Source organism: Tachypleus tridentatus, chromosome 3, assembly GCF_004210375.1.
Source record: "Tachypleus tridentatus isolate NWPU-2018 chromosome 3, ASM421037v1, whole genome shotgun sequence".
Lineage (NCBI taxonomy): Eukaryota > Metazoa > Arthropoda > Merostomata > Xiphosura > Limulidae > Tachypleus > Tachypleus tridentatus.
In genome coordinates this window covers 115615593-115626430 of record NC_134827.1, presented here as the reverse complement: position 1 = coordinate 115626430, position 10838 = coordinate 115615593, and the positions used below count along the sequence as shown (strand labels likewise).

The window sequence follows — 10838 nt, the reverse complement described above, 5'->3', positions numbered from 1 at the left end:
TGGGATTATAGTCTGTGCTCTAACGGTTGTTCCAATATTGTTAAGGCTACGTTCAGTGTTGGAAGGATTGTTCCAATACTGTTAGGATTATAGTCTGTGTTCTAACGGTTGTTCCAATATTGTTAAAGTTAGGGTCATTGTTGGACGGATTATTCTACTATTGTTAGGTTTTTGTGTTCTAATGGTTTTTCCAGCATTGTCAGGTTTATATTCTGTGTTCTAATGGATTCTCCTTTATTGTCCGGTTTATATTCTGTGTTCTAATAGTTGTTCTAATATTGTCAGGTTTATATTCTGTGTTCTAATGGGGTTTCTAGTATTGTCAGGTTTATATTCTGTGTTCTAATGGGGTTTCTAGTATTGTCAGGTTTGTATTCTGTGTTCTAATGGTTGTTCCAATACTGTTAGGCTCATATTCTGTGTTCTAATGGTTGTTCCAATACTGTTAGGTTTATATTCTGTGTTTTAATGGTTGTTCCAATACTGTTAGGTTTATATTCTGTGTTCTAATGGTTGTTCCAATACTGTTAGTTTTATATTATGTGTTCTAATGGTTGTTCCAATACTGTTAGGTTTATATTCTGTGTTCTAATTGTTGTTCCAATCATTTTAAGAGTACGTAGGTTCTGTTCTCGGATACCTCATTGTTTTTGTTTATTTGCTAATGAAAGAAACTGACTCAGTACGGTAACCATAATTTTCCTCTGTGTTTTTGATTTTCGTTTGGGCTTTAGCCTTATCTGACTGACACGATGGAAGTAACAATATCTACTTTGTTCTAAAAATAGATTATTGTAACCCAAACATCATAACATTTTATGTTTGAAATCTAAAGAGATTAACCACATTACAAAACTCAAAATCACTTTATTTTAATGGATATTTGTGTGAAGTCACACATGGTAGTGATATAAATGTTTTTTTTTCAGTTTCATACTTTCACGAAGGCAGGTTTCCTATTGGTAAACAAGCTGTGTGAGGTTCGGCTTATGTTTCTACAAGTTTAAAAATAGCTTAATATAAACAAATCGTCACAACTCCTGCTGGGTCAGGTCTTCTGGAATTTCGTCACTAATAATGTACAGATATAAAGCCCAGTATAGAAGGTTGAGGATGGTGAACGTGAGAGGAAAGACAACCCTAGAGTAAGCGTCAACCTGGTCAGCTCGAGATGTTAATACGTCACAATTAACATATTCATAAATCTTGTTCGTTTTCTTTCTGAAGCGACTTCTGAACGTGTTTGTAAAACTTCTGTCAGACTCCATGTTCAACTGAACATCTTCTGGATCCTCCGGTTCACCTGTCGATGATTCCTGGTTCACCTCATCACTCTGGGTTACAAAGAAACACCACACGTAAACTCTTCACTTTGACCCCTGACATCAGAGTACACCAAGCACATGTTACTCAGACAACAACGGACTGTTACGGACAAAACATACATTAAGGTAGTTTAAACCAAATATAAGGGGCTGTTACTGGCAAGACATGCAATACGTCAATTTAAACACAACAGACGGGCTATTACAAATAAGACAAACATTATGTGAGTTTAGACCTAAAACAAGGACTGTTACTGATAAGACATACATTATATCAATTTAAACCTGAGACAAGGACTGTTACTGATAAGACAAACATTATGTGAGTTTAGACCTAAAACAAGGACTGTTACTGATAAGACATACATTATATCAATTTAAACCTGAGACAAGGACTGTTACTGATAAGACATACATTATGTGAGTTTAGACCTGAGACAAAGGTTGTTACTAATAAGACATACATTATGTCAGTTTAAACCTGAGACAAGGAGTGTTACTCATAAGACATACATTATGTCAGTTTAAACCTGAGACAAGGACTGTTACTGATAAGACATACATTATGTCATTTTAAACCTGAGACAAGGACTGTTACTGATAAGACATACATTATGTGAGTTTAGACCTGAGACAAAGGTTGTTACTAATAAGACATACATTATGTCAGTTTAAACCTGAGACAAGGAGTGTTACTCATAAGACATACATTATGTCAGTTTAAACCTGAGACAAGGACTGTTACTGATAAGACATATATTATGTCAGTTTAAACCTGAGACAAGGACTGTTACTGATAAGACATACATTATGTCAGTTTAAACCTGAGACAATGACTGTTACTGATAAGACATATATTATGTCAGTTTAAACCTGAGACAAGGACTGTTACTGATAAGACACACATTATGTCAGTTTAAACCTGAGACAAGAACTGTTACTCATAAGACATACATTATGTCAGTTTAAACCTGAGACAAGAACTGTTACTGATAAGACATATATTATGTCAGTTTAAACCTGAGACAAGGACTGTTACTGATAAGACATACATTATGTCAGTTTAAACCTGAGACAAGGACTGTTACTGATAAAACACACATTATGTCAGTTTAAACCTGAGATAAGAACTGTTACTGATAAGACATACATTATGTCAGTTTAAACCTGAGACAAGGACTGTTACTCATAAGACATACATTATGTCAGTTTAAACCTGAGACAAGGACTGTTACTGATAAGACACACATTATGTCAGTTTAAACCTGAGACAAGGACTGTTACTGATAAGACATACATTATGTCAGTTTAAACCTGAGACAAGGACTGTTACTGATAAGACACACATTATGTCAGTTTAAACCTGAGACAAGGACTGTTACAGTTTAAACCTGAGATAAGACATACATTATGTCAGTTTAAACCTGAGACAAGGACTGTTACTCATAAGACATACATTATGTCAGTTTAAACCTGAGACAAGGATAAGTTACTCATAAGACATACATTATGTCAGTTTAAACCTGAGACAAGGACTGTTACTGATAAGACACATTATGTACAAGTTTAAATAAGACATACATTATGTCAGTTTAAACCTGAGACAAGGACTGTTACTGATAAGACACACATTATGTCAGTTTAAACCTGAGACAAGGACTGTTACTCATAAGACATACATTATGTCAGTTTAAACCTGAGACAAGGACTGTTACTGATAAGACATTATACAGTTTAAACCTGAGACAAGGAGTTTAAGACATAAGACTGTCAGTTTAAACCTGAAAGAACTGTTACTGATAAGACATACATTATGTCAGTTTAAACCTGACTGTTACTGATAAGAATACATTATGTCAGTTTAAAACCTACTACTGATAAGACATACATTATGTCAGTTTAAACCTGAGACAAGGACTGTTACTGATAAGACATACATTATGTCAGTTTAAACCTGAGACAAGGACTGTTACTGATAAGTTTACATTATGTCAGTTTAAACCTGAGACAAGGACTGTTACTGATAAGACATACATTATGTCAGTTTAAACCTGAGACAAGGACTGTTACTGATAAGACATACATTATGTCAGTTTAAACCTGAGACAAGAACTGTTACTCATAAGACATACATTATGTCAGTTTAAACCTGAGACAAGGACTGTTACTGATAAGACATACATTATGTCAGTTTAAACCTGAGACAAGGACTGTTACTCATAAGACATACATTATGTCAGTTTAAACCTGAGACAAGGACTGTTACTGATAAGACATACATTATGTCAGTTTAAACCTGAGACAAGGACTGTTACTGATAAGACATACATTATGTCAGTTTAAACCTGAGACAAGGACTGTTACTGATAAGACATACATTATGTCAGTTTAAACCTGAGACCTGTTACTCATAAGACATACATTATGTCAGTTTAAACCTGAGACAAGGACTGTTACTGATAAGACACACATTGTCAGTTTAAACCTGAGACAAGGACTGTTACTACCAGATGAGACAAGGAACTCATGAAGACATACATTATGTCAGTTTTAAACCATGGAGACAAGGAGGAGTGTTACTGATAAGACATACATTATGTCAAGTTTAAACCTGAGACAAGGACTGTTACTGATAAGACTGCACACATTATGTCAGTTTAAACCTGAGACAAGGACTGTTACTGATAAGACATACATTATGTCAGTTTAAACCTGAGACAAGGACTGTTACTCATAAGACATACATTATGTCAGTTTAAACCTGAGACAAGGACTGTTACTCATAAGACATACATTATGTCAGTTTAAACCTGAGACAAGGACTGTTACTGATAAGACATACATTATGTCAGTTTAAACCTGAGACAAGAACTGTTACTGATAAGACATACATTATGTCAGTTTAAACCTGAGACAAGGACTGTTACTGATAAGACATACATTATGTCAGTTTAAACCTGAGACAAGGACTGTTACTGATAAGACATACATTATGTCAGTTTAAACCTGAGACAAGGACTGTTACTCATAAGACATACATTATGTCAGCTTTAAACCTGAGACAAGGACTGTTACTGATAAGACATACATTATGTCAGTTTAAACCTGAGACAAGGACTGTTACTGATAAGACATACATTATGTGAGGTTAACAAGACATACATTATGTCAGTTTAAACCTGAGACAAGGACTGTTACTGATAAGACATACATTATGTCAGTTTAAACCTGAGACAAGGACTGTTACTCATAAGACATACATTATGTCAGTTTAAACCTGAGACAAGGAGTGTTACTCATAAGACATACATTATGTCAGTTTAAACCTGAGACAAGGACTGTTACTGATAAGACACACATTATGTCAGTTTAAACCTGAGACAAGGACTGTTACTGATAAGACATACATTATGTCAGTTTAAACCTGAGACAAGGACTGTTACTGATAAGACATACATTATGTCAGTTTAAACCTGAGACAAGGACTGTTACTCATAAGACATACATTATGTCAGTTTAAACCTGAGACAAGGACTGTTACTGATAAGACATACATTATGTCAGTTTAAACCTGAGACAAGTTACTCATACAGACATACACTGTTACTGATAAGACATACATTATGTCAGTTTAAACCTGAGACAAGGACTGTTACTGATAAGACATACATTATGTCAGTTTAAACCTGAGACAAGGACTGTTACTGATAAGACATACATTATGTCAGTTTAAACCTGAGACAAGGACTGTTACTGATAAGACATACATTATGTCAGTTTAAACCTGAGACAAGGACTGTTACTCATAAGACATACATTATGTCAGTTTAAACCTGAGACAAGGACTGTTACTGATTACATTATGTCAGTTTAAATAAGTTACTCATAAGACATACATTATGTCAGTTTAAACCTGAGACAAGGGTGTTACTCATAAGACATACATTATGTGTTACTGATAAGACATACATTATGTCAGTTTAAACCTGAGACAAGGACTGTTACTGATAAGACATACATTATGTCAGTTTAAACCTGAGACAAGGACTGTTACTGATAAGACATACATTATGTCAGTTTAAACCTGAGACAAGGACTGTTACTCATAAGACATACATTATGTCAGTTTAAACCTGAGACAAGGACTGTTACTGATAAGACATACATTATGTCAGTTTAAACCTGAGACAAGGACTGTTACTGATAAGACATACATTATGTCAGTTTAAACCTGAGACAAGGACTGTTACTGATAAGACATACATTATGTCAGTTTAAACCTGAGACAAGGACTGTTACTGATAAGACATACATTATGTCAGTTTAAACCTGAGACAAGGACTGTTACTGATAAGACATACATTATGTCAGTTTAAACCTGAGACAAGGACTGTTACTCATAAGACATACATTATGTCAGTTTAAACCTGAGACAAGGACTGTTACTGATAAGACATACATTATGTCAGTTTAAACCTGAGACAAGGACTGTTACTGATAAGACATACATTATGTCAGTTTAAACCTGAGACAAGGACTGTTACTGATAAGACATACATTATGTCAGTTTAAACCTGAGACATACATTATGTCAGTTTAAACCTGAGACAAGGACTGTTACTGATAAGACATACATTATGTCAGTTTAAACCTGAGACAAGGACTGTTACTGATAAGACACACATTATGTCAGTTTAAACCTGAGACAAGGACTGTTACTGATAAGACATACATTATGTCAGTTTAAACCTGAGACAAGGACTGTTACTGATAAGACATACATTATGTCAGTTTAAACCTGAGACAAGGACTGTTACTCATAAGACATACATTATGTCAGTTTAAACCTGAGACAAGGACTGTTACTGATAAGACATACATTATGTCAGTTTAAACCTGAGACAAGGACTGTTACTGATAAGACATACATTATGTCAGTTTAAACCTGAGACAAGGACTGTTACTGATAAGACATACATTATGTCAGTTTAAACCTGAGACAAGGACTGTTACTGTTACATTATGTCAGTTTAAACCTGAGACAAGAACTGTTACTAGTTTAAACCTGAGACAAGGACTGTTACTCATAAGACATACATTATGTCAGTTTAAACCTGAGACAAGGACTGTTACTGATAAGACATACATTATGTCAGTTTAAACCTGAGACAAACTGTTACTGATAAGACATACATTATGTCAGTTTAAACCCTACTGTTACTGATAAGACATACATTATGTCAGTTTAAACCTGAGACAAGGACTGTTACTGATAAGACATACATTATGTCAGTTTAAACCTGAGACAAGGACTGTTACTGATAAGACATACATTATGTCAGTTTAAACCTGAGACAAGGACTGTTACTGATAAGACATACATTATGTCAGTTTAAACCTGAGACAAGGACTGTTACTGAGATAAGACATACATTATGTCAGTTTAAACCTGAGACAAGGACTGTTACTGATAAGACATACATTATGTCAGTTTAAACCTGAGACAAGGACTGTTACTGATAAGACATACATTATGTCAGTTTAAACCTGAGACAAGGACTGTTACTGATAAGACATACATTATGTCAGTTTAAACCTGAGACAAGGACTGTTACTGATAAGACATACATTATGTCAGTTTAAACCTGAGACAAGGAAGGATGTCAGTTTAAACCTGAGATAACTGTTACATACATTATGTCAGTTTAAACCTGAGACAAGGACTGTTACTGATAAGACATACATTATGTCAGTTTAAACCTGAGACAAGACACATTATGTCAGTTTAAACCTGACTGTTACTGATAAGACATACATTATGTCAGTTTAAACCTGAGACAAGGACTGTTACTGATAAGACATACATTATGTCAGTTTAAACCTGAGACAAGGACTGTTACTGATAAGACATACATTATGTCAGTTTAAACCTGAGACAAGGACTGTTACTGATAAGACATACATTATGTCAGTTTAAACCTGAGACAAGGACTGTTACTGATAAGACATACATTATGTCAGTTTAAACCTGAGACAAGGACTGTTACTAATAAGACATACATTATGTCAGTTTAAACCTGAGACAAGGAGTGTTACTCATAAGACATACATTATGTCAGTTTAAACCTGAGACAAGGACATTATGTGTTACTGAGATAAGACATATAAGATTATGTCAGTTTAAACCTGAGACAAGGACTGTTACTGATAAGACATACATTATGTCAGTTTAAACCTGAGACAAGGACTGTTACATAAGACATACATTATGTCAGTTTAAACCTGAGACAAGACTGTTACTGATAAGACATTATGTCAGTTTAAACCTGAGACAAGGACTGTTACTGATAAGACATACATTATGTCAGTTTAAACCTGAGACAAGGACTGTTACTGATAAGACATACATTATGTCAGTTTAAACCTGAGACAAGGACTGTTACTGATAAGACATACATTATGTCAGTTTAAACCTGAGACAAGGACTGTTACTGATAAGACATACATTATGTGTCAGTTTAAACCTGAGACATGTCAGTTTAAAGAGACTGTTACTGATAAGACATACATTATGTCAGTTTAAACCTGAGACAAGGACTGTTACTGATAAGACATACATTATGTCAGTTTAAACCTGAGACAAGGACTGTTACTGATAAGACATACATTATGTCAGTTTAAACCTGAGACAAGGACTGTTACTGATAAGACATACATTATGTCAGTTTAAACCTGAGACAAGGACTGTTACTGATAAGACATACATTATGTCAGTTTAAACCTGAGACAAGGACTGTTACTGATAAGACATACATTATGTCAGTTTAAACCTGAGACAAGGACTGTTACTCATAAGACATACATTATGTCAGTTTAAACCTGAGACAAGGACTGTTACTGATAAGACATACATTATGTCAGTTTAAACCTGAGACAAGGACTGTTACTGATAAGACATACATTATGTCAGTTTAAACCTGAGACAAGGACTGTTACTGATAAGACATACATTATGTCAGTTTAAACCTGAGACAAGGACTGTTACTGATAAGACATACATTATGTCAGTTTAAACCTGAGACAAGGACTGTTACTCATAAGACATACATTATGTCAGTTTAAACCTGAGACAAGTTACTGATAAGACATTATGTCAGTTACTGTTACTGATAAGACATACATTATGTCAGTTTAAACCTGAGACAAGGACTGTTACTGATAAGACATACATTATGTCAGTTTAAACCTGAGACAAGGACTGTTACTGATAAGACATACATTATGTCAGTTTAAACCTGAGACAAGGACTGTTACTGATAAGACATACATTATGTCAGTTTAAACCTGAGACAAGGACTGTTACTGATAAGACATACATTATGTCAGTTTAAACCTGAGACAAGGACTGTTACTGATAAGACATACATTATGTCAGTTTAAACCTGAGACAAGGACTGTTACTGATAAGACATACATTATGTCAGTTTAAACCTGAGACAAGGACTGTTACTGATAAGACATACATTATGTCAGTTTAAACCTGAGACAAGGACTGTTACTGATAAGACATACATTATGTCAGTTTAAACCTGAGACAAGGACTGTTACTGATAAGACATACATTATGTCAGTTTAAACCTGAGACAAGGACTGTTACTGATAAGACATACATTATGTCAGTTTAAACCTGAGACAAGGACTGTTACTGATAAGACATACATTATGTCAGTTTAAACCTGAGACTGTTACTGATAAGACATACATTATGTCAGTTTAAACCTGAGACAAGGACTGTTACTGATAAGACATACATTATGTCAGTTTAAACCTGAGACAAGGACTGTTACTGATAAGACATACATTATGTCAGTTTAAACCTGAGACAAGGACTGTTACTGATAAGACATACATTATGTCAGTTTAAACCTGAGACAAGGACTGTTACTGATAAGACATACATTATGTCAGTTTAAACCTGAGACAAGGACTGTTACTGATAAGACATACATTATGTCAGTTTAAACCTGAGACAAGGACTGTTACTCATAAGACATACATTATGTCAGTTTAAACCTGAGACAGTTTAAACCTGAGACAAGGACTGTTACTGATAAGACATACATTATGTCAGTTTAAACCTGAGACAAGGACTGTTACTGATAAGACATACATTATGTCAGTTTAAACCTGAGACAAGGACTGTTACTGATAAGACATACATTATGTCAGTTTAAACCTGAGACAAGGACTGTTACTCATAAGACATACATTATGTCAGTTTAAACCTGAGACAAGGACTGTTACTCATAAGACATACATTATGTCAGTTTAAACCTGAGACAAGGACTGTTACTGATAAGACATACATTATGTCAGTTTAAACCTGAGACAAGGACTGTTACTGATAAGACACACATTATGTCAGTTTAAACCTGAGACAAGGACTGTTACTCATAAGACATTATGTCAGTTTAAACCTGAGACTGATAAGACATACATTATGTCAGTTTAAACCTGAGACAAGGACTGTTACTGATAAGACATTATGTCAGTTTAAACCTGAGACAAGGACTGTTACTGATAAGACATACATTATGTCAGTTTAAACCTGAGACAAGGACTGTTACTCATAAGACATACATTATGTCAGTTTAAACCTGAGACAAGGAGTGTTACTCATAAGACATACATTATGTCAGTTTAAACCTGAGACAAGGACTGTTACTGATAAGACACACATTATGTAAGTTTAAACCTGAGACAAGGACTGTTACTGATAAGACATACATTATGTCAGTTTAAACCTGAGACAAGGACTGTTACTGATAAGACACACATTATGTCAGTTTAAACCTGAGACAAGGAGTGTTACTCATAAGACATACATTATGTCAGTTTAAACCTGAGACAAGGACTGTTACTGATAAGACATACATTATGTCAGTTTAAACCTGAGACAAGGACTGTTACTCATAAGACATACATTATGTCAGTTTAAACCTGAGACAAGAACTGTTACTGATAAGACATACATTATGTCAGTTTAAACCTGAGACAAGAACTGTTACTGATAAGACATACATTATGTCAGTTTAAACCTGAGACTAGGACTGTTACTGATAAGACATACATTATGTCAGTTTAAACCTGAGACAAGGAGTGTTACTCATAAGACATACATTATGTCAGTTTAAACCTGAGACAAGGACTGTTACTGATAAGACACACATTATGTCAGTTTAAACCTGAGACAAGGACTGTTACTGATAAGACACACATTATGTCAGTTTAAACCTGAGACAAGGACTGTTACTCATAAGACATACATTATGTCAGTTTAAACCTGAGACAAGGAGTGTTACTCATAAGACATACATTATGTCAGTTTAAACCTGAGACAAGGACTGTTACTGATAAGACACACATTATGTCAGTTTAAACCTGAGACAAGGACTGTTACTGATAAGACATACATTATGTCAGTTTAAACCTGAGACAAGGACTGTTACTGAT

At 34.5% G+C, this 10838-nt stretch overlaps 1 protein-coding gene across 3 annotated transcripts in view; it reads right to left on the bottom strand.

Moving 5' to 3' along the window:
- Nucleotides 1-893: 893 nt before the first annotated feature.
- The window catches only part of LOC143247828 (gamma-aminobutyric acid receptor subunit alpha-6-like), a 71715-nt gene continuing 61770 nt past the window's right edge, over nucleotides 894-10838 (bottom strand). For all 3 annotated transcript variants that reach the window (XM_076496349.1, XM_076496350.1, XM_076496351.1), the window contains one exon: nucleotides 894-1334. In XM_076496349.1, coding sequence (XP_076352464.1) covers nucleotides 1032-1334 — 303 coding nt within the window. In that variant the 3' untranslated portion in view covers nucleotides 894-1031. The remainder of the gene's footprint in view (nucleotides 1335-10838) is intronic.